The following is a 27,678-nucleotide window of genomic DNA, read 5'->3' as shown; positions in this document are numbered from 1 at the left end:
TCCGGTGGCACCAAAAACGGCCCACAGTGGCGGCGCAGCGCGCAAGCGCAATGGGCCGCAGCGGACTGTGAAATTTCACACCCGAGAGGGTGAAGCGTCTATGAAGCCAACGTGGCTTCGGAGAGCGACGACGACTACGAGGTAAGGGGCCGGGCCCACGTGGGCCCATGTGCACTCAGCGCACCCCCTCCCAGCTTGTCGCCTTGGCTCGCCTCTGGGCACCCCGCTCTGGGGCCTTGTCCCTGCCTCCCCGGCAGCCCCCCACGCCCAACCCCTGTCTGCTGCCTCTCTGGGGGTGGTTTGAGAGCTTGGGGGCTGGGGCGGGGGGCCGAGAACAAGTCCCTGGCCTCGCTGGCTTCTCGGCCGCACACGGTTTGGTCGGGATTGTTTCTCCCTTGGGAGTTGTGGCTTGTCGCTGTGCCTCACCCAGCCTGTTCCGGGGCTGGGGCCACCGTCGTCTTTCAAACCCGGCAGTGAGCTTAGACAGCCCTGTGCTGGTTACTGGAGGTGACAGAAGCTCCGGAGACAGCCCAGCTGCCCCAGTGCCTTGGGCCCCTCTCGGCCAGGCCTGTCTGCGGGGCTGGGTAGCTGGAGGATGCTGGGAAGTGTGAGGGCACACCGGGAGCTGCGTGCTCTTCTGCTCGGTTGCATTTTCCTGCTGCTCTTGCCTGTTGCTGTCAGTGAGTTTCCTGTCTGCAGCAGTTCTCCCTGTGCCCTGCCCTGTGCGACTTCTCACGGGTGCTCCCTGTCCTCTGGCCCAGGACATGGCTCATGTGGACGAGGCAGCCCGCCGGCTGTCCAAGAGGGGGTCGACCCTCTACACAGTGCTGGAGCTGAAGAAGGGCGCCCCCCCGGAAGAAGTCAAAAAGGCCTACAGGTTCCCACCCCGCCTTCCCTGAGCCCTGGCAAGCCCTCCCTGAAACACTTCTCTTTATGGCTGGCTTTCTGACCCACTTTGAAATCCCAGCAAGCCTGCACTTTGGGGCCAGATGGGGCCATCACCCTCTTCCATGTGGCTCTGGAAGGAGTTTCGAGCTTGGCCTCTTGGACCACATTCTGTCTAGAGACATATCCCTGCCCTTCATCCTAGCCCTCCCGCCATGGCTGGCCCCATCCCCTCCCCCACCCCACCCTTTGTGGGGTTCTGCCTGTGTAGGAGACTGGCCTTGCAGTATCATCCCGACAAGAACCCAGGGAACCCTCAAGCTGCAGAAATATTCAAAGAGATCAACACCGCCCACTCCGTGCTGAGTGACCCCAAGAAGCGGAAGATCTATGACCAGCACGGCTCCTTTGGAATCTATCTGTACGATCACTTTGGGGAAGAAGGTGTCCGATACTACTATACAGTGAATAGTTGTTGGTTCAAGGTACGGGTTCCCCCGAGGCCCTTAAGACGGAGGAAGGAGAGGTAACGGCCCATCCTGGGACAAGCACTTCTTGTGTCCTGTTTCCTGGGTGCTGGCGGGGCTGCGGGTGGGGGGCTTGCCCGGGGTGGGGGGGGGGGCGAGCAGCGGGACCGAGGCTGTTCCTGCCGGGCTTGCAGACACTCATCATCCTCTGCGCGCTGCTCACTTGTTGTTGCTGCTGCTGCTGCTGCTGCTTTTGCTGCGGCGCCCTTAAGCCGCCCCCCGAGGACGTCAATAGGAGAAGACAGCAGCCGAACGTCCAGACGCAGCCCCCGCGGCCAGGTGAGACCCGCGGCAGGAGCCTGGGTACAGCATCAGAAAGGAGGAGATGGTTGCGGGCAAGGAGGAGCTGGGAAAACAGCAGGTCGACCCCTACAAGTGGTCGCTTCGAGCTGGCCGTGGGAGAAGGGGAAGAACGAGACGGCGGAGGGATGAGAGGTTTCTGAGCATCCTACACGGCAAACTGAGCTTGCGTGTCGGGTGGGCTGCGCTCACTGTTAAACTGAGGAATGAGGCGGGAGGTTATGCCTGGAAAATGCGGTACTCGCTATGGTTAGTGCTGCATTGAGCCTGTGATTATGAAGTAAATTGATGTGGTGTTATTGCAGAAATTAAAGGAAAAGAAAGGAAGGAAAGAGGGGAATTGAGGGAGGGGGAAGTATGCTTGTCTTAGAATTGCATCTATGAAATACAAGCAATCTGTTCTCTTAATATTGCTAAAAAATTTTAAAAAGAAAACTAGGCCGGTGCTGCGGCTCAATAGGCTAATCCTCCACCTGCGGCACCAGCACCCTGGGTTCTAGTCCGGTTGGGGTGCCAGATTCTGTCCCGGTTGCTCCTCTTCCAGGCCAGCTCTCTGCTGTGGCCCAGGAGCGCAGTGGAGGTTGGCCCAGGTCCTTGGTCCCTGCACCCGCATGGGAGACCAGAAGCACCTGGCTCCTGGCTTCGGATCAGCGCGGTGCGCCGGCTGCAGCAGCCATCTGGGGGGTGAACCAACGGAAAGGAAGACCTTTCTCTGTCTCTCTCTCCCTCACTGTCTAAATCTATCTGTCAAAAAATAATAAATAAATAAAGTAATAAAATACAGTAATCAAAGATGGGCTCAAGGATGCAGTTTATGGCATCTACTCAAAAGGAGGATGATGTGTCAAAGATTATTCCCACCCTACATAAACTTTAAAATTGAAGTGTAGCTGAAGTCCACACTGGTGCCACCTTGTGGTGCTAATGAGTAGCTGTGAGGTAACCATTTTCTCACTAGTAGACTGAAAAAGTGTTACTAAATGTTCATATATGTAATGAATGGGTAATTCCATTTTAGGAACCAGAGGTGGTTTTAGAAGAGATGAAGATAGTGAAGATTTTTAATAAAAGATGAAGAGGGGTATGTAAACTGAAGGCGGTATTCAAAGGATCGGAAAAGCATATAAGCTAACTTCACAGGAGTCATAGCTGGGAAGTTTATATACTTGTGAACCCCAAGTATTTATATCCTTACAGACATAGGGTTTTCTTTACATTCTACATGATCATTCCTTCTAGTCAGTAAGATGCCACCTTCTTCTGCCACTAGGTGCTGACCCAGTGTGGGTGCCCTCTGATGCCCAGTCCACTGGACACGTTGAAAGGAGGAGCAAGTAGCCCTGTCCTGACATGAACCCTGAACTGACTCCTCTTCTATAGGAACCCCTACTTGAGAAGCATTGATGACGTCCATCCCAGTAAGGACCCCGTCTCTGCCCTCGATGGTATGACTCTGGCCGTATGGTGCCACCAAGCTACTCTTCTGTTTAGCCACAGTCTCAGTTGTTGTCTCTCTCAGAGAGCAGCCCTCCCATGCCCACCTTTGAGGCCTCGGGCAGCAGTGGCAGACTTTCCCTGAGGATTGTCTCTCCTGGGTCTACCTTGGGGTCTGAGCCACTTGCATTTCTCCATCAAGATTTGATGACCGAGCAGGGTGGGCCCTGTCCCCAGAGCTGCTGCACCAGTTAACCTTCCTTTGTTGCCACTGTGGACCAAGAACTCCTACCATCAGCCTCCTTCCTAAGCCAAGACACCTTTCTGGGGCTGGTCTTCCTCCTCTGGTGGCCAGCTCAGCCCTGCCACCTCGAGTCAGCCCAGGAGAAGTGAGTGCTTATGCGGCTTGGGGCAGTTATCCCACCTGTGGACTGTCCCTGGACCCCAGCTGCCGGCACAGCCCCCGCCAGCCTGGCCCCCGGGGTTGGCCAAAGTTCTTGCTTCAGCATCTGCTCGCCCCCACCCTCTGGACTCGCCTTGTGCAGGCCGGTCGCCCTGCATTTTGTCCTTAAAACAGGACGGGAAACGTGACGAGGCGAAGGCTGTGCCTTGCAGACTCTTTCCCCGCTCTTCCTTCTTCGTCCTGCCTCTCCACACCACCCGTTCTCCGCCCACTCAGGGTCAGAGCCTAGGAACTCCTCTAACTTCACCCTTGTCTGGGAGAAAGGTGAAGGAATGTTAGTAAATAAAAGAACTTTTGACAATCCCAGTGCGTGTGTTGGGCCCAAAGAAGACAGATGGTGCCAGCGACAGAGGAAGAAGGCCGTAGGAGAAAAAGCGAGAAAGCCACGTGCGGCGAGCCTGGTTCGCAGGGCAGGAGTCTGGGACACGTGTCGGGCCGGGCAGACGCTGCCCATGCTCTGCGGCTGTGGCTTTCTCGGTGCTCTGAAGTTTCCCTGGAGACTGACTGCCTGGTGCTCAAAATAGGTCTCTGGCTCTCAGGTCCTTTCCGCCTGCCCAGCATCTCCCAGTTTCCTAACAAACTGAAATTCCGTGGAGTGGCCCCAGCAGTGGGTGGGCGGGCCAGAATCCCACTCTCTCAGGACTGCAGCAGCCACTTGCAGCCTCCTGAGCTTCTTTCCCTAGAGTGAAGAAATGGCTGGGCAAGCACAAAACTGGGCCAGACGTGTTGGACGAGAGGCTGTCTCCCTAGTGTCCGGTGCCCTGTTCTGAACCACTTGGTCTTGGGGAGCAGGAGACTGTCATTGACCCTCTCCGAAGGTCTGGCCAGATCTCTCCTCCCACCCTGAGCCATGAACCATGCTGCCCCTCATACAGGCCGCTTTAGTCTGTGTCACTGTTCTGGACCCCAAGCCAGAGCATGGGGCCAGGGGCTCCCAGGAGCCTCTGGATGACTGCTGGCCCACCTTTCACCGTCAGGAGTGACGCTCACCCTGCCCTTGCTAGAGGGAGCCGCCCATCCCTGTGTGAGTCAGGGTCACTCACTGGGTGACAGCTGGGGCTCGCCTTACACGAGCTAAATCGGGAGCTGGAATGTCATGCAGATGCCCCTCTCTCCCCACCCCCACAGTAAAATTAATCTCCTCTCTGGGGAGTAAGGGACAGACAGTGCTGCCCACAGAGTGGACAGGAGAGAGTCGTTTGGGGGACAAAAGAGAATTTAGAGAAGGGGAGAGAGAGGCCGGGCAGGGTGCAGAGCGAAGAGCAGAGAGACCGAGAAGTGTCTGGAACCCGCGCCCTACGGACGAGGCAAGTTGTGAGAGGAAGGGACAGGAGCTGTAGCAGAGCTATTTCCAGAGCGAGCAGCCGAAGGGAACAGAGCGTCTACAGACTGCTTAAGGGGCGCGAGGAAGGGTCCCGAGGCAGCGGGAGAAGGCCAGGACCAGGGCCGCGGCCAGGGCAGGCACGATCGCTGAAGGGATGAACTTCACGGTGGGTTTCAAGCCTCTGCTAGGGGATGCGCACAGCATGGACAACCTCGAGAAGCAGCTCATCTGCCCCATCTGCCTGGAGATGTTCTCCAAGCCGGTGGTGATCCTGCCCTGCCAACACAACCTGTGCCGCAAGTGCGCCAACGACGTCTTCCAGGTGGGCTTGGCGTGGAGACCCGGAAGGGGGTGGGCGGGGGGCTCCGGGAGGCGGGCAGTAGATGTTGTGGCTGAAGAGGGGAGGAGCCGGGCTCCTTCCTGTGGATCCCAAGGTAAGCATGAGTCAGCAGCCGCCCAGCAGGCTGGCGGGTACAGCCTGTACTGGGGCAGCAGCCGGGAGGCCGGCTCCTACCCCCGGGGGCTCCGTGAGAGCCTGCGCTCGACTCTGCATTTCAGTCTGGGGCTTCGGACTTTGAGAACAGTGTGGAAAACCGGGAGAAGGAAAGGGTCAATGAGAGAAGGAAACAGTAACCCCCATGAGAAAGCACCGTCCTGACACAGAGTGGTTTGTTCTGAAGGCGAAGCCCAGTGAAATGAGACATGGCAGGTAGGAGACTAGGAACCGTCCCATCCCCAGCGTCGGTTCATGCCTGTGGCCCTCCGGACTGCTCAGCACGGAGGCCTCCCCTGGCTCGCACAGAGAGAAGGCAGAGAGGTTGTGTTCCCCAGCGTACACCCCAGCGTACAGCCAGGTTTTATTTACCGTGGTGGTGGAGCAAAGCATAGTGAAGCAAACTCACAGAAGCCATTTTAGTCACAGGCTTCAAAAATACAAGGAGCACGTGCCAGGCTGGTCTATAAAGGGGCTTTCTTTTCTCCTTTTTTTTTTTTTTTTTTAAGATTTATTTGTTTATTTCAAAGGCAGAGTTACAGAGAGGCAGAGAGAGAGAGAGAGAGAGAGAGAGAGAGAGGTCTTCCATCTGCTGGTTCACTCCCCAAATGGCCACAATGCCTAGAGCTGGGCTGATCCAAAGCTAGAAGCCAGAAGCCAGGAGCCAGGAGCTTCTTCTGGATCTCCCACACTGATGCAGGGGTCCAAGGACTTGGGCCATCTTCTACTGCTTTCCCAGGCCATAGCAGAGCTGGATCGGAAGTGGAGCAGCCGGGACTAGAACCAGTGCCCATAGGGGATGCTGGCACTGCAGGCAGCAGCTTTACCCACTATGCCACAGCACTGGCCCTTATAAAGATGCTTTCTTGACCTATGCTGTTGGAGAAGGTTCTAGTAGGCTATTGGAACAGATCTCAGGGAACATAAGGGGGAAAACACCCAGAAATCTGCCCTTGCAAATGATGTAAAAACCCGGAGTAGACTTGAGCTGGATGGCTTAGCATGCGTGTCAGTGACATGGAGACCATGAACAAGTGTTCTTCATCTGCATCACAGGTTTGGAGAGAATGTATTGAACACAGGTTTTTTGTTTTTGTTTTTGTTTTTTAAGATTCGTTGTATTTGTTTGAAAGGCAGAGGGAGAGATAGATCTTCCATCTTCTGGTTCATTCCTCAAATGGCTGCAACAGTTGGATTTGGGCCAGGCCAAAGCTGGGAGCCAGAAGCTTCATCTGGGTCGCCCCCATGGGTGCTGGGACCCAAGAACTTGGGCCATCTTCCTCTGCTTGCTTAGGTACATTAGGAAGGAGCTGGATCAGAAGTAGAGCAGCTGGGAATTGAACTGGTGCCCATGTGGGATGCCAGCGTTGCAGGCAGTGGCTTAACCCACTACACCACAAAGCCAGCCCCAAACATGGGTGATTTTTAACTTAATCAAGAAAATGCTTGGCTTCTTAGGTTGCTTAGGGCAGCATGTTTGGGGGGAAAGAATGGGCCAAGCCAGGCCATCCCATGCTGTGCCTTTGACCCCCCTACTGTGTGTCTGTCCTGTGCCCTCTTTATGTGTGCCCAGCACCCCCAAGTCTCTCCTGCCATCTCCCCATTGAGGCCACTCCCACCTCCTATCCTTCTAAGTATCCAAACCAGCCATCATTGGCCCGAGAGTCTCACAGCCAGTAGCTTTACCCAGATCAGGGTTCCGGACCAAATGCTGTGCCTGCTCAAGTCCTGTGTGAGAAGCCACACCTTGCCTGCCACCTGGGTTTCTCCCTTGGACTAAGGAACTCCCTGAACACCTATCAGGCGAGATCTCTAGGAGGAGATGGCAGGGAGATTTGCCATCACTTCTCATGGGTTTGTAGTGAAGCAGCCTCTTACTAGTACCTAAAATACATAAAAGCAAAAAGGCTGGGAGGCACAGACAATGCAGCCTGTCGAATAGTGGTCATAGCATCCTTCGGCAGAGGGACCCAGGCCTGGGCGCCACACGTGGAGGCCAGCAGAGATTTGAGTCACCTCCTGGCTCAAGTCAGCCTTCCGCGTCCAGGCACTTGCTTGGGTTCCAGCAAGCTCTAGGATACTGGTTTGGGATGGCTCAAGTCAAACCCTGTGCAGACCATTTGGGAGTTGGGATGAGTCTGTGGGTCTTCTGAAGTGCAGAACACCGTGGACCCTCCAAGGAGAGAAGCACAAATGGCTCATCTCCTGGCTGCTTTATTTGGGAGGGCCTGGTGGGAGGCTGACCCAGTTCTTCAGCTGCACTGAGGTATATGCGTCTCGGTGCATCTCGGTAGACCTCCATCTGAAAGATGAGCATATTTGGTTTTTTCACACGTTGCCTCCACATTTTGACAACTCTAGGCATAATCAGATTGTCTGTTTTCTAAGTTTAGGGACAAGAATAGGACTTTTGATTCCTCTATCTTCAAGCTGCTTAGGAAGACTAGACCCTTAGAGCATTGCCTAGAAAAGTGATAGTTACAAAAGCAACAACAATATATCCATTTTACATCAGTACACACACACTCACACGAGGGGCCTCCAAAAAGTTGGTGGGAAGTGCATATTATGAAAAATCTTTGCATGACTTTCAACATTTTCAACCAAAATAAACAATTCCATTTTTATAACTTTTTAAAAAAGAGACTGTCTTATTTATTTGAAAGCGTTACAGAGAAGGAGAGACAGAGGCAGAGAGATGGAGAGAGATTTTCCATGCACTGGTTGATGCCCCCAAATGGCTGCAACAGTCAGGGCTGAGCCAGGCTGAAGGCAGGAGCCAGGAGCTTCATCCGGTCCCCCACATAGGTGCTGGGCCTAAGGAGTTGAGCCATCTGCTGCTGCTTTCCCAGGTGCATTAGCAGGGGGCTGGATCAGAAGTGGAGTAGCCAGGACTCAAACAGGCACCCATATGGGATGGCAGGGTTGCAGGTGGTGGCTTTACCTACTGCACCACAGTGCCCCTCTATGAACTTTTTGAAGGGCTTCATACCTAAATTTTGAGGACAGTACAGGAATTTACATCATGAAAAATGAATCCACCACCCACCTCAGACCCTCAAATCCCTTTCCCAGGTAGAAGTAACCATTATCAACTTTCTTGGGAATCCTTCCAGGAGAGCTCCATGCATGGGTGCGTGTTGGCACATATGCACATGCAGACTGGACTCACTGTCCGGCGCCTGCCTGTGTTCGCTGCTCTCCCTATGGCTGTCCATATCCACACGCTAGCTCCGTGCTGCCCTTTCACATAGCTGTGTGGTGCTCCCTCGTGATGGCTGCACCACCGTCTGTGAACCTGTCAGCCAAACCCATTGGATGCTCTCCAGTGTTTTCTTGTCCTAAACACTGTTGTGATGGACAACAAATAAGAAGTTTTAGGAACTGTGATTTTTATAAGACCAGGCTAACTAGACAATCAAGAAGAACACTTTGAAAAGCTTAAAGATATCATTGATAATATTGAACAGCATTAGAGATCTATAAACAAATTCTCCATAATCCTAGCTCCCCAGAACTGTTCTGAAGCCTTTGTCCCCATGCGTATTTTTACATAGTTACCATCATAACTTACCTACTTCTCTTTAGAGCTACCGCATGTCTCTCTCTTTCTCTCTGAATTGAAATAAAACATCAAAACACCACATTATCCCCCTCTCCACTCTCTGTGCCTCTTTCCCCACACTTGCACCCACTCAGCTACCAAGAATTCTGACAAGAAGAAAACTGTTGGCGTGGGAATTTGACACAAACATCATCCCATGTGTTTCTGTATTTGTAAATTCTCCTCACTCCTAAACTACTTTGAAGCGAGTCCTGGGTTTATTTTTATGCCTCTCCTCTTGACTGTGGACACTCGTGAGCTGCAGCCTGTCATGCAGCAGATGGCTAGAGCTTTGCAAGGTTGTTCAGGGGCAGCTTTTCCGGAGGGCGTCTCCAGAGGGAGGGACTCGGGAGGTAGGGATAGCAAGATTGGGGGGGGGTCCTTCTCTAACAACAGGACCCTCTGGGAGAGGGATGACCTCGGTGTCACTCCACCCGAATTCCAGTTCTTTGTTGGGTAATTGTTACAGCCTGCTCTCAGGTGCAGGCCCACCAGTGAAGATCCCACCCAGCCTGCCTCCCGAGCCACTCCCACTCTCCCGAGGGCTACACGGCTCCTCCAGCCCAACCTTGATGAGAAATTGGTGCACTGACATCTTGTGGCTTGCAGTAACCTTAGAGCAGGGTTATGAGTCTGACTTCCTCGGGTGAAAAATTTTGGTTGCTTGGGAACAAACCACCTAGCACGGCTGGGTTCTCTTCCAGTTTCTTCAGCGATTTGCCACGAGTGTCAATCAGGCTCTTTCACCCCTTCCAGCTTGTTTACGTATCTGTAGATTTTAAAAGTATCTGAAACTGATTTTTAATGTCTCTTGGTAATTCTAACAAAGTTTCACAAGTTCGGGCCGGTGCCGCGGCTCACTAGGCTAATCCTCCGCCTCCGGCGCCGGCACACCAGGTTCTAGTCCCGGTCGGGGCGCCGGATTCTGTCCCGGTTGCCCCTCTTCCAGGCCAGCTCTCTGCTGTGGCCAGGGAGTGCAGTGGAGGATGGCCCAAGTGCTTGGGCCCTGCACCCCATGGGAGATCAGGAGAAGCACCTGGCTCCTGCCATCAGATCAGCGCGGTGCGCCGGCCGGAGCGCAACGGCCGCGGCGGCCATTGGAGGGTGAACCAACGGCAAAGGAAGACCTTTCTCTCTGTCTCTCTCTCTCACTGTCCACTCTGCCTGTCAAAAAATAAAAAAAAAATTAAAAAAAGTTTCACAAGTTCAAGAAATAGTATAGGGGTTGGTGTGGTGGCATAGCAGGTTCAGCCTCTGCCTGTGATACCAGCTTCCCATGTGAGTACCGGTTCCTGACCCGGCTGCTCCACTTCATATCCAGCTCCCTGGGAAAGCAGTGGAAGATGACACAAGAGCGTGGGCCCCTGCACTCAAGTGGGAGACCCGGAAGAAGCTCTGGGTTCCTGGCTTCCGCCTGACCCAGCCCCGCTGTTGTGGCCAACTGGGCAGTAAACTAGCAGATGCAAGATCTCTCTCTCTCTCTCTCTCTCTGTATCTCCTCCTCTCTTGGTAACACTGCCTTTCAAATAAATTAAAAAAAATAGAAAGGATTTCCATTTTATAAGGGCTTCCTGTCCTGTTACCAGTGTCCTGACGTGGCTTGCTGTCCCACGCATCACCCTCCTGGCTAAGCAGGACTTGGGTTATCACCCTCTGTGCCAGGCTCTCTCCTGGGACCTGGCGGCCACAGCTATCCCCACTTACAATCCCTCTCACACCCACCGCTCAGCCTTTACCAGTAGAAGACTAGGGTTCTCTGAGGTTCCTCAACCTTCCAGTGTGTTCTGAGCACCTGGCTCATGACACCTGCGTGGTCTTCCATTGCATGATCTTCCACTGGCCAGGACCTCAGACTGGGGGAGGCACACCCCAGGTCTGGCCCCCCAGCTGGCAGCCTCCTGGATAGCCAGGGAAGCAGGGAAACATTCTGAGATAAGTATGGGTTTGTCAGGTAATTACATTTTCTTTTTTAATTTTTTTAAAAATGTATTTGACAAGTAGAGTTATAGACAGTGAAAGAGAGAGACCGAGAGAAAGGTCTTTCTTCTGTTGGTTCACTTCCCAAATGGCCGCTACAGCCGGAGCTACGCCGATCCGAAGCCAGGAGCAAGGTGCTTCTTCCTGGTCTCCCCATGCAGGTGCAGGGTCCCAAGGACTTGGGCCATCCTCCACTGCCTTTCCAGGCCACAGCAGAGAGCTGGACTGGAAGAGAAGCAACCAGGGCTAGAATCAGCACCCATATGGGATGCCGGCGCCACAGGCGGAGGATTAGCCGAGTGAGCCGCGGCGCCGGCCCCTAATTGCATTTTCAGAGCATCTTGCTGGATGGAGCAATTATTTTCTTTTTTTTTAAGATTTATTTATGTATTTGAAAGTCAGAGTTACACAGAGAGAGAAGGAGAGGCAGAGACAGAGAGGTCTTCCATCCACTGGTTCACTCCCCAATTGGCCGCAACAGCCGGAGCTGTGCCAGTCTGAAGCCAGGAGCCAGGTGCTTCTTCTGGGTCTCCCACATGGTTGCAGGGGCCCAAGGACTTGGGCCATCTTCTACTGCTTTTCCAGGCCATAACAGAGAGCTGGGTTGGAAGTGGAGCAGCAGGGACTTGAACCAGTGCCCATATGGGGTGCCAGCACTGCAGGCAGTGGCCTTATATGCTACGCCACAGCGCCAGGATGGAGCATTCCTATCAGGTGCTATGCAGTGTTACAAAGAACTAGAAGGTGAGAAAGGGACACACACAGCACATGGAGTGGATGCCACACAAGAGGCCTGCACGTGAGTTAGAATGAAATTCCATCTACTCGTCCCATTCCATTCCATTCTTCACAGAGAGGAAGGAGCAGTGACACATAGTTCATGCCCCGTGTTTGTTTGTTTGTTTCTTTCTTTCTTTTAAATTTTTGACAGGCAGAGTGGACAGTGAGAGAGAGAGACAGAGAGAAAGGTCTTCCTTTGCCGTTGGTTCACCCTCCAATGGCCGCCGCTGCCGGCGCACCGCGCTGATCCGAAGGCAGGAGCCAGGTGCTTCTCCTGGTCTCCCATGGGGTGCAGGGCCCAAGCACCTGGGCCATCCTCCACTGCACTCCTGGGCCACAGCAGAGAGCTGGCCTGGAAGAGGGGCAACCGGGACAGAATCCGGTGCCCCGACCAGGACTAGAACCCTGTGTGCTGGCGCCGCAAGGCGAAGGATTAGCCTAGTAGGCCACGGCACCGGCCCTTGTGTTTCTGTGTGGTCATTTATTTTTGAGATCTAGATCTGGATCACCAGCCTTCCTTTGCCGCTGTGTAGGGCTTTATAATTTATAGGGGACATTCACAAACATGATTGCATTTGAGTTAGAAAATAATGGATGTTATCTCCATTTTATAGGGGAAGATGCAGGAAACAGGTTACAGTCACACAAGGGGACAAGCGGGGCTGTCAGTCTGGGTGTCCTGGGTCCCACACATCACGTCATTGGCACACAGTTTCACTGTATGGGACAGTCTCCCTTGTGGAAATGTAAGAGGCAAAGGGAAAACCAGACATTTGTGTGTACCATGGAGTCAGTAGATAATTCTTGGTCTGGAAACAGAAAGAGAGGCAGATGCTGGAGCTGTGGTTTTGCTAACGGAATCTTAGCAGAGAGAGCTTTAGCACAACGTAGAGGTGATGAGCTCTGAGGATGCATTAAGGAGGCTGCTGTCTGCCTCGGAGCACACAATCCCTGTTTGTCACGAGGGATTTCGGGAACTTACACTCAGGGAAGAGGGCAATTTTTTTTTTGTACCATTGACTCACTTGTCAGTCTATGAAACCTATGCATTCCGTTTTACAAACAATTTGTTTTAAAGGCCTGAACTTGCAGCCCAGTGCATAGTTGATGCATTATCTTTCATTTTTATCTTTTTTTAAGATTTATTTTTTATTTATTTGAAAGACAGAGTTATAGATAGATGAGAGATAGATCTTCCATCCATTGGTTTGCTCCCCAAATGACTGCAATGACCTGGGCTGGGCCAGGCCAAAGCCAGAAGCCAGGAGCCTCTTCCAGGTCTCCCACGTGGGTACAGGGACCCAAACACCCGGGCCGTCTTCTGCTGCTTTTTCCAGGCACTTAGCAGGGAGCTGGATTGGAAGTGGAACAGCCAGGTCTTGAACTGGTGCTGTATGGATTCCAGCATCGCATGCAGAAGCTTAACCTGGTACACCACAATGCTGACCCCATGATGTTTTTACTTTTAAAAAGTTTAAATTTTTTTTTCTGTTTGTTTCTTTGAGAGGCAGAGAGGCAGACAGAGGGAAATCCCCCATTTGCTGGTTCACTCCAAATGCCCACACGAGCTTGGGCTGGGCCAGGTGGGAGCCATTGGCCTGGAACTTAGTCCAGGTCTTCCACATGGGTGGCAGGGACCCAACTACTTGAGCTAGTAGTGCTGCCTCCCAGGGTGCACTGGCAGGACATCGGAGTCAGGAGTGGAGCTGGGGCTCAAACCCAGGCAGGTGTCTCACGTTGTGTCTTAACTGCTAGGTGAAATGCTTGTCCCTAATGTGTTTTTGACAGGCAGAGTGGACAGTGAGAGAGAAAGAAAGAGAGAAAGGTCTTCCTTTGCCGTTGGTTCACCCTGCAATGGCTGCTGCGGCCAGCGCACCGCACTGATCCAAAGCCAAGAGCCAGGTGCTTCTCCTGGTCTCCCATGCGGGTGCAGGGCCCAAGGACCTGGGCCATCCTCCACTGCACTCCCGGGCCATAGCAGAGAGCTGGCCTGGAAGAGGGCAATCAGGACAGAATCCGGTGCCCTGACTGGGACTAGAACCCAGGGTGCCGGCGCCGCAGGTGGAGGATTAGCCTACTGAGCCGCGGTGCCAGCCTATTTTTTAAATTTATTCAAGAGGCAGAGAGACAGCGCTCCCATCTGCTGCTTCTCTCTCCAGGCCTGGGTCAGGTCAGAGCCAAGAGTCTAGAACTCCTCCCAGGTCTTTCCCACGGGTGGCAGGGACCCAACTACTGAAGCCATCACCTGCTGCCTCCCAGGGCCTGCACTGGCTCGAATCCGAAGGTGGAGCTGGGACTCAAACAGGCATTCTGATGAAGAATTGGACATCTTAACCACAAGGCCCACCCCCAGAGCGATGCTTTTAAATGCATAAAATGGAACACACATGGCTCTGAAGGAGTGCGAGGCATAGGCGTGCATGCGGTGCTTAAGGAGGTTGCACTGTGTGTCTCGGGCATTAACATTTAAGGGGGCAAGGAGGGGAATTAAGGTGGAAACGTCTAAAAAGACACTAGGAGAGAGCAGCAATAATGAAAAGGAGCTTGCGGAGCCCTGAGATATAATTACCCAAATATCGAAAGCGTGTATGACAGAGTAGGATGGTTAACACATTGAATACTGAGGTGGAGCAGTGTGCCCAACGCCCACTGTCGCGCAGAGATCATGACAGGTGTAACTTTGAGGTTTCAGCAGCAACCGTAATGTGAAAGGGAAACAGCTGTTATTTCCGTTGGTGACAGAGAGCCAGGTGCTACTAAAACTGCTGCGGTTTGCAGCCCGCATTCATCACCGAGGGAAGGGCTTGATCGCCACCAGAGGCGAGTGAAAGTCAAGATGTAACTTTCTCCTCCTCCAAGTCCACAGAGCCCAACCCCCAACTCCGTTCCTGCATCTCTCAGGGTCTGTGGCCCCTGGTGAGGGACTCCCCGGTCTCCCCAGGCACCCCGCCTTGCAACTCCAGAGCGGCCTCTGGCTCCCTGCTCGACCCAACACCACACATCCGAGTCCTGCGGGCTCACCACTCTCTGAGCGAACGCCCTGTGACGTGCGCTGACTGCGGTACTCGCTCCCCAGCCAATCCTTGCCCGCAGCCTCTCTCCCCCTCCCACCCATCCAGCTTCCTCTGTTAGGTTAGAGAGGTAACCTACAAAATCAAGTTCAGATCCTCACCCTTGGGATCAAACCCCTCTGAGATAAAGCCCACCCTTCTTGCTTCTCCCCTGATCCCCTATTGGCAACCTAAATTCCTATAGACCCTCCTGGCTCCTGCAACTTTGTGACTTACCATCTTCTGCTACCTGTCTGCCCTGACTTCAGGTCCGTCTTGAATGCTATCTTCTCACACCTGATCATGGTTGAGTTAACCTAGTTACCAGTTCTCTAGGTAATGTTCTCTGACCACCTCTTACTTTATTATGGCACTCTAGCGCCCTCTGTCTTTCATGTTAGGCCTGAGCATTGCATTTGTAAAAAAGTAAAATTTTTTCCCAAAGCCCAAGGCCCTTGCAGGTAACTCAGAAATTATTTTAAAAAAGAGAAAGGGAGAGGCCGGCGCCGCGGCTCACTAGGCTAATCCTCCGCCTAGCGGCGCCGGCACACCGGGTTCTAGTCCCGGTCGGGGCGCCGGATTCTGTCCCGGTTGCCCCTCTTCCAGGCCAGCCCTCTGCTGTGGCCAGGGAGTGCAGTGGAGGATGGCCCAGGTGCTTGGGCCCTGCACCCCATGGGAGACCAGGAAAAGCACCTGGCTCCTGGCTCCTGCCATTGGATCAGCGCAGTGCGCCGGCCGCGGCGGCCATTGGAGGGTGAACCAACGGCAAAGGAAGACCTTTCTCTCTGTCTCTCTCTCTCACTGTCCACTCTGCCTGTCAAAATAAAATAAAATAAAAAAAAAGAGAAAGGGAGAAGTACAAACCCACAATTCTATCATGAAAAGAAAAAATATTTCAAAACTTTCTTTCTTATTTTTATGTGTCTTATAAAGTGATTCATGGTCTATATGGAGAAATTTGAGAAATGTAGATGAATGCAATGAAGGAAAATGGAAACCACCTGTAAACCCATCACTCATTTTCAAATTGGAATCCTAGGGGACAGGCATTTGGCACAGCAGATAAGACCTTGGGACGCCTGCATAGAATCCCCACTCTGCTTCTGATACCAGCGCTCTGCTAATGTGCACCCAGGAGGCAGCAGATGATGGCTCAAGCACTTGGGTCCTGGACTCCCATGTGGGAGACCTGGACTGAGTTCCTGGACCCCAGCTCCAACCTAGCCCAACCCTGACTGTTGCTGGTGTTTGAGGAGCAAACCAGCAGATGGGAGATATTTCTCTCTATCTCTCTCTGATTTTCAAATAAATAAAAACCAACAAAATTTATTTTAAAAACCAGGATTCTATGGTCTATATAGATTTATATTCTGATTTTTAATGATTAAAAAATTTTTTTTTGACAGGCAGAGTGGACAGTGAGAGAGAGAGACAGAGAGAAAGGTCTTCCTTTGCCGTTGGTTCACCCTCCAATGGCCGCCTTGGCCGGCGCGCTGCGGCCGGCGCACCGCGCTGATCCGATGGCAGGAGCCAGGAGCCAGGTGCTTTTCCTGGTCTCCCATGGGGTGCAGGGCCCAAGCACCTGGGCCATCCTCCACTGCACTCCCTGGCCACAGCAGAGAGCTGGCCTGGAAGAGGGGCAACCGGGACAGAATCCGGCGCCCCGACCGGGACTAGAACCCGGTGTGCCGGCGCCGCTAGGCGGAGGATTAGCCTAGTGAGCCGCGGCGCCGGCCCAATGATTAAAATTTAACATGAGTCTCTCCCCATTGTTACGAAGAACGCAATTAAAGATAGAAGCAAAATATTCCATTGTATGTCATTTAATATTCTTTTTATTATTAAATACCCAGGTAGTTGCTGATATTAAAAGGCAGGTTTTTGTTTATTCTAATTGCAAAATAACACAAATATATTGTATAAATTTAAATCTTGTAGATAATGTAAATTGTGGAATGAATAAATCCCCATAATCCCACTCCCCAGGAGACAAATGCCATCAGCAGTGTGGTGTATATACTGCCATTTTTTCTTTAACAAATAGTGACACACATGTATTACCAAAAGTGGTATCAAGTATATGTTCAAATTAATTTTTCCACATAACAACTCGATATTTCTGCATGACAGTGCATGCATATCTACCGCAATCTTTTCAATTTTGTCTTAATTAATTTATAATTTATTTTATTTGCCCAAGAGGCAATGAGGGAACAGGCTCCCATCTGCTGGTTTCCTCCCCACTCCCCACAGCCCAGGAGCCAGGAACTCAATCCTGGATTCCCATGTGGTGGCAGGGACTCAGTTCTCTGATTTCACATTCATTCCCTCACAGGGTCTGCAGTAACAGGGAGCTGAGGGGCTGACGCTGTGGCGTAGAAGGTTATCCTCCACCTGCAGTGCCAGCTTCCCATACAGGCGCTGTGGGAGACCTAGAAGAAGCTCCTGGCTCCTGACTTCAGCCTGGCCCAGCCCAGGCCATTGCAGCCACTTGGGGAGTGATCCAGCAAATAGAAGATTGATATCTCTCTCGGTCGTTCGCTCTCTCTCCTCTCTCTGTATCTCTGCCTTTCAGCTAAATACATAAATCTTAAAAAAAAAAAAAAAAAAAAAAAAAAAAAAAAAAAAAAAACAGAAAGCTGAAACTGGGAGTGGAGTCAGGACTCGAACCCAGGCAGTGTGAAAAGGAATGCAGGTGAACCGACCCGCAGCTTAACCACTGCACAGAATGCCTGAGCCCACCCCATTCTTCCTAACTGAAGAAGAGCATTCCATGGGATTGATTGCCGCTCTTCATGTAGTGGGAACACCTTTTTCTGCATAAACGGTGGTGATCTTTGTATTTTGTAATTTGGATCCCTGGGCTTGCTCCCAAAGTGGAATTACAAGATCATTGCTGTAGTTCCTGTCTTTCACGGTGTCTCGTCCCAGTAAGCTCTTTAAAACACTCTTGAACGTGATAGTTAAATGTAGTAAATAACAACGTGGGGTGGGAACAGAGGAGCAAGGCAAGGACGGGGGAGGAGAGAAGCCACAGGGTCGCTGGGCCGACTTGGAGGAATTTGCCTATCAGCACACACTCAGGCTGCTTGAGATGGGGTTTCAGGCACTGCCTACGACGGACGGTAGAGGGCGCTCCAGACACAGCCAGCGGGCAGCACCCAGGCGGGGTGACACACTAGACGGCCAGACAGGTGGTGGCAGCCTCCAGGTGTGAGATGGGAGGATTTGACAGAAACCACCAACTCCCTTCCCCACCCCACGTGCACATCTCGCAGCAGCTGCTGTGCGCATCTGAACTTCTTGTTGTAGTTCTTTCCACAAAGGCTCAGTGACCCAGTTCACAAGCACAGGTTATAGCTGAGGAATTGGGGGCTCCAAGAGAAGTGACTTACCCAAGGTCGCACAGAGCAGGGCCACGGCCTTCTCAGCAGTGCTACCTCCCTCCTTTGGCTGCGTTAAATGCCCAATGTTAACACACAGAGGTGGGGGCTGGCGCTGCCGCGTAGTGGGTCAAGCCTCCGCTTCCAGTGCCAGCATCCGACACAGTTCAAGTCCCGGCTGCCCCACTTCCGATCCAGCTCCCTGCTAATGCGCCTGGGAAAGCAACAGTGGATGGCCCAAGTGCTTGGGCTCCTGCACCTACTTGGGAGACCCGGATGAAGTTCCTGGCTCCTGGCTTTGGCCTGGCCCACCCCAGGCCATTGCAGCCGTTTGGGGAATGAACCAGCAGATGGAAGATTTTCTTTCTTTCTTTCTTTCTTTCTTTCTTTCTTTCTTTCTTTCTTTCTTTCTTTCTCTCTCTCTCTCTCTCTCTCTCTCTCTCTTTCTCTCTCTCTCTCTCTCTCTCTCTCTCCTCTCTCCTCTCTCCTCTCTATCTCTGTATCTCTGCCTTTCAAATAAATAAATCTTAAAAACACACACACACAGAGATGGTACCAAGGAGAAACAGCTTTATCCACACATCCAGGATAGATGCTTTTTTAAAAAAAAAGATTTATTTATTTATTTGAAAGTCAGAGTTACACAGAGAGAGGAGAGGCAGAGAGAGCGCGAGGTCTTCCATCCGCTGATTCACTCCCCAATTGGCTGCAACGGCCAGAGCTGCGCCGATCTGAAGCCAGGATCCAGGAGCTCCTTCCAGGTCTCCCACGCGGGTGCAGGGGCCCAGGGACTTGGCCCATCTTCTACTGCTCTCCCAGGCCACAGCAGAGAGCTGGATTGGAAGTGGAGCAGCCAGGACTCGAACCAGAGCCCATATGGGATGCTGGCCCTGCAGGCCCAGACTATAACCCACTGCGCCACAGCGCCGGCCCCTGGATGCTTTTCTGAAGTGAAAGGTTGGGGACAGCAGTCCCACAAACTGTGACAGGAGAGGGATTCATTCGCACCTCTCCTTCCTGACTTTGGCCATAGCTGCAGACCCATACCTGGAGAATGATTTAACATTTGCATTTTTTAAGCAATGTCTTCTCTATCCTTACCCTAAGCAATAACATCCAGGAAAAAAATCCCCAGTCTTACAGGCGTTTTTCCCTAACCTGCATCAGAATAAACTCATACAGACCCTCGATGTCCCTGCTGCCACCCGCCACAGTCTTCCTATCGCTCACAGCAGGTGGCTCCATGCTTTGGGAAGCACAGTGAAGGGCTCCAGGCGACGTGAGTCTCGCACCACGCACCGGGCAGCCCTGGAAAGTCCCAGAGATCAGCTTTACTATTTTGTTGCCAGGCAAATGTAGTCCTGGGAGCAAAGTGCACGTGTGTGTGTGTGCACGTGCGTGCGTGTGTGTGTGTGCCAGAGACTGGCAAAAAAGTAGGGCTGGGAGTCGGGCGGAGGCAACTGAAGCTGTCTCAGAAGGGGCAGCCAGGCCGGGCCCAGGGGGGCCGCGGGACCAGGGGCCGGAAGGCCACATGGGAGACGCTGGCCCGTGGTGCCGCGCTGAGCCAGGCCGCAGAGAAGGCCAGGGTGCAGGCCCTCCTGCCCCGTGCCCGCACTCACCTGTGTGCGCTCGGCTTCCTGCTTCCTCTCCCGCAGAGAAAGGCTCTTGCAGCACAGGCCTTGGGGTGGGCTGCCCGCGGAGTGAGGGCGTCTCGGCCTCCCGGCTTCCAGGATTAGCCGCTGCGAGGAGCGAGGAGCGTTTAGGAAACTTCTTTAGTGTGGGGGGTGCTGGGGAGAGGCACGTGCTGCCTCGGCTGTGGGTCCTGGCAGCGGGGAATGAGCGGCAGCCCCAGGGGCTGAGGATCCCCCACTCCTGGTTCCCTCTGTTCCCTCTGTGAAAGTTGCGGTAAAAAGCACAGAACGTGAAATTGAACTGTTTTCAAAGTCTTACTATTTTATTGTTATCTATTTGAAAGGCAGTGAGAGGCCGGCACCGCAGCTCACTAGGCTAATCCTCCGCCTGCGGCGCCGGCACACCGGGTTCTAGTCCCGGTCGGGGCGCCGGATTCTGTCCAGGTTGCCCCTCTTCCAGGCCAGCTCTCTGCTGTGGCCCGGGAGTGCAGTGGAGGATGGCCCAAGTGCTTGGGCCCTGCACCCCTTGGGAGACCAGGAGAAGCACCTGGCTCCTGGCTTCAGATCAGCACGGTGCGCCGGCAGCGGCAGCCATTGGAGGGTGAACCAATGGTAAAGGAAGACCTTTCTCTCTATCTCTCTCTCTCACTGTCCACTCTGCCTGTCCAAAAAAAAAAAAAAAAGAAAAAAAAGGCAGTGAGGGTGTGCCAGCGCTGTGGCGCAGCGGGTTAATGCCCTGGCCTGAAGCGCCGGCATCCCATATGGGCGCTGGTTTGAAACCTGGCTGCTCCACTTCCGATCCAGCTATCTACTATGGCCTGGGAAAGCAGTGGAAGATGGCCCAAGTCCTTGGGCCCCAGAAGAAACTCCTGGTTCCTGGCTTTGGATTGGCGCAGCTCCGGCCGTTGTGACCAATTAGGGAGTGAACCAGTGGATGGAAGACCTCTCTCTCTCTGCCTCTCCTCTCTCTGTGTAGCTCTGACTTTCAAATAAATAAATCAATCTTAAAAAAATAAGAGGAAGAAAGACAGAGAGAGAGACAGAGCTCTTCCATCCTCTGGTTGACTGCTCAGGTACCAGGATTTGTTTCCGTCACAGACGAGCAGGCCGTTCTGGTGGGAAGGAGCCCTTTGGCGCTCTGTGGGACACCTGGCCTTGACACCTGGGTTGCCTTTTCTTTATCTTTGCTTCAGTAACGTCCATCTAGAGTTGCATCACCGATTTTTAGGCTGTAGCCTTTTCCCTCTGTGAAGGGTGTTGATGCTCAGTCATCCCAGGGCAAGCATTTGGCACAGTGGTTAAGTCGCCACCTGGGACGTCCACATATGGGCAGGTGCCTGACTCCACTTCCGATCCCACTCTGTGCTGGAGTGCACTCTGAGAGGCAGCAGAGCATGGCTCGAGTGCGAGGGTCTCTGTCATCCACGTGGGGGACCTTCATGGAGTTCTGGGCTCCTGGCTCTGGCCTGGCCCACTCCTGGCTGTTGGGGGCATTCGCGGCGTGAGCCCGTAGATGGGCGCTCTCTCTCCATCTGTGTTTCTCTCACTCTGTGTTTAACATGAAATGCAGTTTGTTTTCATTTGAAAACCTTTGCCTCTGCCTAAGACTCAGAGACACGTGTTAGCGCTGGACATCACCTTCAGTTAGCCCAAGCTGTATTGTATCTGACCGTGTAGTGTAATGACCGCTAGGGCAGGGGATGCCACTGCGGCGTAGTGGGTAAAGCCGCCGCCTGCAGTGCTGGCATCACAAATGGACGACAGTTTGAATCCCAGCTGCTCCACTTCCGATCCAGCTCTCAGCTACGGTCTGGCTCCGAGCCCCTTTCCTACCCCAGCTTTTCCTGTAGAGGCCAACATCTCCCCATCGCTCCAAACTGGACCCCTCGGTAGAGACCCCATCGTGGCTGGGCCCTGACAAGAGCTAGGCTATGGAGTTGAACACTTACAGAGCCAGGCTGGGTGACGAGGCGGGGCCCAGGAACTCCATGGCCACCCGCCTGCCGGAGCTGCCCCGCCCTGCCTCATTCTCCTCCTCCTCCTGCGCCCTCACCACCTTCACCCCTGCTTCCCTCAGTCCTCGCACACCTCGCCGTGCCCGCCTTCTCACAACACCCATCCCTACAGGCCTCCAACCCTCTGTGGCAATCCCGGGGCTCCAGCACCGTGTCTTCAGGAGGCCGCTTCCGCTGCCCATCTTGCAGGCACGAGGTTGTCCTGGACAGACACGGGGTCTATGGCCTGCAGAGGAACCTGCTCGTGGAAAACATCATCGACATCTACAAGCAGGAGTCCTCGCGGTGAGCCGTCAGGGCCGCGTGTGCCGCCTGGGGCACGGCCTGGGGGCTCCGTGGGGGGGGGGGGGGCTGTGGAATCAGGCGATCTGCTCCTTCGGTTTGGGGATGCAAGGATGGGCCCAGAGGAGGCAGGGGCTTGCCCCCAGCCACCCAGAGAGGCCAGGCCTCCCTGCCCCACCCAGGCCCAGGTTTCCCCTCTCCCCTCTCATATCTGCTGTCCCGTGGGGCTCCCAGGGCCCCCGAAATGCAGTCTCTTTTCGGATCCACGCCTCCTCCACCTCTTAAGTCCTTCTGTTCTCCAAATTAAGAGCCCCATGGAAGTCACTCACCCACCCAGCAGCACCCACGGCAGGGGCAGGGAAGGTGCTGGTGATTGGTGGAGCTGAAGAGAAGGTGTTGAGGGGCCCCACACGCACGGGCGCTCCTCAGGGGCTGGCACCTGGCCCTCCCTGCCACCCAACCTGCTTGGGTGCTCCCTGGGGCCTGGCCCCTGACCCCGCCACCTCGCCCCTGTGCGCTCCTCTCCAGGCCACTGCACTCCAAGGCCGAGCAGCACCTCATGTGCGAAGAGCATGAGGACGAGAAGATCAACATCTACTGCCTGAGCTGCGAGGTGCCCACCTGCTCCCTCTGCAAGGTCTTCGGGGCCCACAAGGACTGCGAGGTGGCCCCGCTGCCCACCATTTACAAACGCCAAAAGGTATCCAGCAGGGAGGGAGTAGAGGGTTGGGGACCAGGACTGGGTCGGCCTCTTATTCCGCTTGGTTTTATTTATTTTAGTTTCATTGCCAAAGCCAAGAAACAAACATGGATCACCCATCTTCTGGTTCACTCTCCAAATGCCTGCAATGGCCAGGGTTGGGCCAGGCTGAAGTCAGGAGCCCAGAATTCAATTGAGATCTCTCACGTGGGTGGCGGGGACCCAAATACTTGGTTTGTCACCTGCTGCCTCCCAGGAATGCACCAGCAGGAAGCTGGAATTGGAAGCAGAGATGGAAAGCGGCATCTTTGCTGTGCCAAAAATCTGCCCCATCGCTTGGTTTTAAGTCAAGATCAGGATCAACATTGTGGTGCAGCAGGTTAAGCCACTACCTACAATGTCAGCATCCCATATGGGCACCAATTTGAGTCCTGGCTGCTCCACTTCGGATCCAGCTCCCTGATAATGTGCCTGGAAAAGCAGCTGAATACAGCCCAAGTGCTTGGGCCCCTGCACCCACATGAGAGACCCGGATGAAGCTTCTGGCTCCGGGCTTTGGCCTGGCTCAGTTCCAGCTGTTGCAGCGATTTGGGGAGTGAACCAGCAAATGGAAGATTTCTCTCTTCCCCCCTCCCACCCCGTAACTCTGCCTTTCAAATAAATAAGTCTTTTAAAAAAGCATAAAGAGATATCCTCCATCCACTGATTCACTCCCCAGATGGCTACAACAGACCCTACTGGGCCAGGCTAAAGCCAGGAGCCTCCGACATGGAGGAAGGGGCCCAAGCACCTGGGCCATCTTTTTTTCTTTCTTTCTTTCTTTCTTTCTTTATTTTTTTAAAGATTTATTTATAAGTCAGCTACACAGAGAGAGAAGGAGAGGCAGAGAGAGAGAAAGGTCTTCCATCCACTGCTTCACTCCCCCAGCAGGCTGCAATAGCTGGAGTTGCTTGATCTGAAGCCAGGAGCTTCTTCCAGATCTTCCCACCAGGGTGCAGGGGCCCAAGGACTTGGGCCATCTTCTATTGCTTTCCCAGGCCACAGCAGAGAGCTGGATTGGAAGTGGAGCAGCCGGGACTTGAACCAGCACCTATGTGGGGTGCCAGCGTCACAGGTGGCAGCTTTACCTGCCATGCCACAACACTGGCTTCTGATCATGCATTTTTGACAAAGAATCAAATAAAGCTTTTAGAAATAGAAACATGGGGCCAATACTGTGGCGTAGTGGGCTGAACCTCCACCTGCAGCACCAGCATCTCATATGGGCACTGGTTGGACTCCCGGCTGCTCCTCTTCTGATCCAGCTCTCTGCTGTGGCCTGGGAAAGCAGTGGAAGATGGCCCAGGTCCTTGGGCCCCTGCACCCACATGGGAGACCTGGGAAAATGCTCCAGATTCCTGGCTGCAGATCAGCTCAGCTGCAGCTGTTGCAGCCACCTGGGGAGTGACCAGCAGATGGAAGACCTCTCTCTCTGTCTCTCCCTCTCTTTGTCTGTAACTCTACCTCTCAAGTAAATACATAAAAAATATTTTTTAAAAAAGAAATATATGGCCGGCGCCGCGGCTCACTAGGCTAATCCTCCGCCTTGCGGCGCCGGCACACCGGGTTCTAGTCCCGGTCGGGGCGCCGGATTCTGTCCCGGTTGCCCCTCTTCCAGGCCAGCTCTCTGCTGTGGCCCGGGAGTGCAGTGGAGGATGGCCCAAGTGCTTGGGTCCTGCACCCCATGGGAGACCAGGAAAAGCACCTGGCTCCTGGCTCCTGCCATCGGATCAGCGCGGTGCGCCGGCCGCAGCGCGCCGGCCGCGGCGGCCATTGGAGGGTGAACCAACGGCAAGGGAGGACCTTTCTCTCTGTCTCTCTCTCTCTCACTGTCCACTCTGCCTGTCAAAAAAAAAAAAAAAAAAAAAAGAAATATAAACTTAATTGTTGGAATAGAACATTCAGGGAATTAATTAAACGACAGATTTCTCTGAAGAGGTAATTAGTGAATAGAACAAGAGGACTGAGAACAGGATGCAGCCCTGGGGGATGACAGGTTGAGAATGAGAGTGTCTAACTGGGGGGGGGGGGGGAGGCGGTGTCGTGGCTCCAGCTCCTGTGGCACCAGCTCCCATATGGGTGCTGGGTTCTAGTCCTGGTTGCTCCTCTTCCAGTCCAGCTCTCTGCTGTGGCCCGGAAGGGCAGTGGAGGATGGCCCAAGTGCTTGGGCTCTGCACCTGCATGGGAGACCAGGAGGAAGCACCTGGCTCCTGGCTTCGGATTGGTGTGGCGCTGGCTGTAGCAGCCATTTGGGGAGTGAACCAATGGAAGGAAGACCTTTCTCTCTGTCTCTCTCTCACTGTCTATAACTCTACCTGTCAAATAAATTAAAAAAAAAAAAAAGGAATGTCTAACTGGCTGATCAGACTCCCAGAATGAGAGAACAGAGCCTGGAGAAGAAGCAATATTATCTGAATGACAGCCACTAGGAATGCTGCAGAACTGATGGAAGACACGAATCTACAGATAAAGCATCTAGCGCAGTGGCTGGCCTTTGGAGGGTGTTTGGAGAATGTCAGTTCCTTTGGCGATGGAAGGCTTGTGTCTCCTTCCAGAAACCAGAGAGTGTGCTTCCCCACTTCCTGGATGGCTCCAAACCTTCTAGATCTCTGTAGATGCACTGATGGAGGGGTGGGGGAGGGAGCACATCTCGCCCTTGCAGCCCCAGCTGGGGAGGGAGGGGAGCAGCTGTGGGCCAGCTCCTCCAGCCCTAAGCTGGCCTGTGTGTGCGGCAGAGTGAGCTCAGTGACGGCATCGCGATGCTGGTGGCAGGCAACGACCGCGTGCAAGCAGTGATCACACAGATGGAAGAAGTGTGCCGGACCATCGAGGTGAGCCTGGGCTGGGCGGGGGCGAGGGAACACGTGGGCTGACGTGGACAGTGCAGGCTCCCAAGGGAACTGCTCCTCTCTGATCTCTGGCTCACACGGCCAAAACATTTCTGGCCTCCTAAAAATGTTAGCATATGCTCAGCCAGGTCCGACTCCCAGCTCTGCTGCTCAGTAGCTCTGTGACTTTGGTTCAGTTATTTAACTTCTCCATGCTTTGGTGGTGTTGGTGATGATGATGATCATGATATAGTGGCCGGATCAGTGGGTCTTTCTGAGAATTTAATGGATCCATACAAGGGAAGCCCAGGGCCAAAGATACAGAGAGCCCCTGGTGACGGCATTGCATTAAAGTATCCACTGTTGTTTCTGGAAAGATTGGCAGGGCGGATTCCGGTTCTGCCATGAACTCGCCCAGAACCACGTGCACCTTGCTTTCTTGCCTCTCTGAGTCACACTGAGAAGCAGGACCAGCATCCCTGCTCTCCCAGCCACAGGGTTTCAGCAGCGCCCTTCTTCTCTCCCTTGGATGGTCTAGGACAACAGCCGGAGGCAGAAGCAGTTGTTAAACCAGAGGTTCGAGAGCCTTTGCGCCGTGCTGGAGGAGCGCAAGGGCGAGCTGCTGCAGGCGCTGGCCCGCGAGCAGGAGGAGAAGCTGCAGCGGGTCCGCGGCCTCATCCGGCAGTACGGAGACCACCTGGAGGCCTCCTCCAAGCTGGTGGAGTCGGCCATCCAGTCCATGGAGGAGCCGCAGATGGCGCTCTACCTCCAGGTGGGCGCTGGGGGGCGCCGGCTGCCCCGCATAGCGTCGGAGTCTGGGCACTGACACCTGTAGACCCAGGTTCAAGTCTTGTCTGTCGCTTCTTGACCTGGGGCAAGTCACCTCCCACCTCCCCAAACCCCGCCCAGAGCTCGTTTGCTCCCTAACGAACTAGGATGTGCACCCCACCTGCCCCACAGGCCTGAGTGAGAAGTAGAAGTGGGCAGCTCGCCCCGTGCTTACTCGCACCCTCTATTCTCCCCTACAGCAGGCCAAGGAGCTGATCAATAAGTGAGTAGGGGAGCGAAGGGGCCGCGCGGGTTCCACGGGCACCGGGAGGGGCTGAGGGGGCTGGGACGTTGCCCGCTGAGCCGCCGCGGCCACCGCAGGGTCGGGGCGATGTCCAAGGTGGAGCTGGCGGGCCGGCCGGAGCCAGGCTACGAAAGCATGGATCAGTTCACCGTGAGCGTGGAGCACGTGGCCGAAATGCTCAGGACCATCGACTTTCAGCCAGGTGAGAGAGAGAGAGAGGGCAGGCGCGCGGCGGCGGCCGCCGGGGGCTGTGCGTTCAGACCCTCGGCGTGGGTGCAGCGGCGGAAAAGACCGGGCCGCCTCTTCACCCCGCTTTCCTTCGGCCCAGGCGCTTCCGGGGACGAAGACGATGAAGAGGTGGCGTTGGACGGGGATGAGGGCGGCGCAGGGCCAGAGGATGAGCGGCCGCATGCGCCGGAAGGTGAGCGCGGGCCTAGGGCTCAGGGGAGTGGGGCGGACTGGCACGCGCCTGTCCCCTGCTCGGGTGATTGCCCTCCCCCGGGCATCGGGGGTCGTTTGGAGCCCCCACCCTCTCCGAGCCACAAAGGAGAGCCCTAAGTGCGCGTCAAAGCACACTTTCCTCGCCACCAGCCGCTGCCTGGGTGAGAGCCTGGGTGGGTGGGCGAGCAGAGGAGAAGCCCACGTGACTGAGGAGCGGGAGTGGGCCTTTGGGGCATCTGCTCACCGAGCTGCACCTTCCGAGCACAGGCCCACGCTGACCCGACCCCAGCTGGAGAGCCCGTGCCGGTGCCCGCGCCGGGGTGGTGGAGGATCTGCGCAGCGACCCCCGCGCCCCAACTCGGCGCCGCGCCCGGCCGCCCCCAGGAGTAGGGGCTCAATAAAGGACTCTGGCGTCCCCGACCCATCTCTCCTTTCGCTGCCCACTCCCGT

At 54.3% G+C, this 27,678-nt stretch overlaps 2 protein-coding genes across 2 annotated transcripts; both read left to right on the top strand.

The window, feature by feature from the left end:
- The first annotated feature begins 6 nt into the window (after nucleotides 1–6).
- DNAJC5G (DnaJ heat shock protein family (Hsp40) member C5 gamma) lies at nucleotides 7–3,122 on the top strand. Its single transcript, XM_008254616.4, has 6 exons — nucleotides 7–141; nucleotides 762–877; nucleotides 1,157–1,370; nucleotides 1,547–1,691; nucleotides 2,731–2,793; nucleotides 2,983–3,122. Exons 2-5 carry the CDS (start codon nucleotides 765–767, stop codon nucleotides 2,775–2,777), a joined length of 519 nt encoding a protein of 172 aa, XP_008252838.1. The 5' UTR covers nucleotides 7–141; nucleotides 762–764; the 3' UTR covers nucleotides 2,778–2,793; nucleotides 2,983–3,122.
- A 1,513-nt stretch (nucleotides 3,123–4,635) lies between these two features.
- On the top strand, nucleotides 4,636–27,648 carry TRIM54 (tripartite motif containing 54). The gene is made up of 9 exons (XM_008254602.5): nucleotides 4,636–5,255; nucleotides 21,979–22,151; nucleotides 22,677–22,848; nucleotides 25,623–25,718; nucleotides 26,254–26,487; nucleotides 26,744–26,766; nucleotides 26,865–26,989; nucleotides 27,116–27,208; nucleotides 27,496–27,648. Exons 1-9 carry the CDS (start codon nucleotides 5,088–5,090, stop codon nucleotides 27,504–27,506), a joined length of 1,095 nt encoding a protein of 364 aa, XP_008252824.1. The 5' UTR covers nucleotides 4,636–5,087; the 3' UTR covers nucleotides 27,507–27,648.
- The last annotated feature ends 30 nt before the right edge of the window (nucleotides 27,649–27,678 follow it).

Source organism: Oryctolagus cuniculus, chromosome 2 (genome assembly GCF_051225735.1).
Source record: "Oryctolagus cuniculus isolate XC-2025 breed Fujian yellow rabbit chromosome 2, ASM5122573v1, whole genome shotgun sequence".
Classification (NCBI taxonomy): domain Eukaryota; kingdom Metazoa; phylum Chordata; class Mammalia; order Lagomorpha; family Leporidae; genus Oryctolagus; species Oryctolagus cuniculus.
This window is presented reverse-complemented; position numbering and strand designations above follow the sequence as displayed.

Coding starts and splice junctions, on each gene's coding strand:
- DNAJC5G (XM_008254616.4), top strand. CDS start 765: ATGGCTCATGTGGACGAGGCAGCCCGCCGGCTGTCCAAGAGGGGGTCG. Junction 878..1,156: donor GAAGTCAAAAAGGCCTACAG/GTTCCCACCCCG, acceptor CTGCCTGTGTAG/GAGACTGGCCTTGCAGTATC. Junction 1,692..2,730: donor GACGCAGCCCCCGCGGCCAG/GTGAGACCCGCG, acceptor ATTCCATTTTAG/GAACCAGAGGTGGTTTTAGA.
- TRIM54 (XM_008254602.5), top strand. CDS start 5,088: ATGAACTTCACGGTGGGTTTCAAGCCTCTGCTAGGGGATGCGCACAGC. Junction 22,849..25,622: donor CCATTTACAAACGCCAAAAG/GTATCCAGCAGG, acceptor TGTGTGCGGCAG/AGTGAGCTCAGTGACGGCAT. Junction 26,767..26,864: donor GCCAAGGAGCTGATCAATAA/GTGAGTAGGGGA, acceptor CGGCCACCGCAG/GGTCGGGGCGATGTCCAAGG.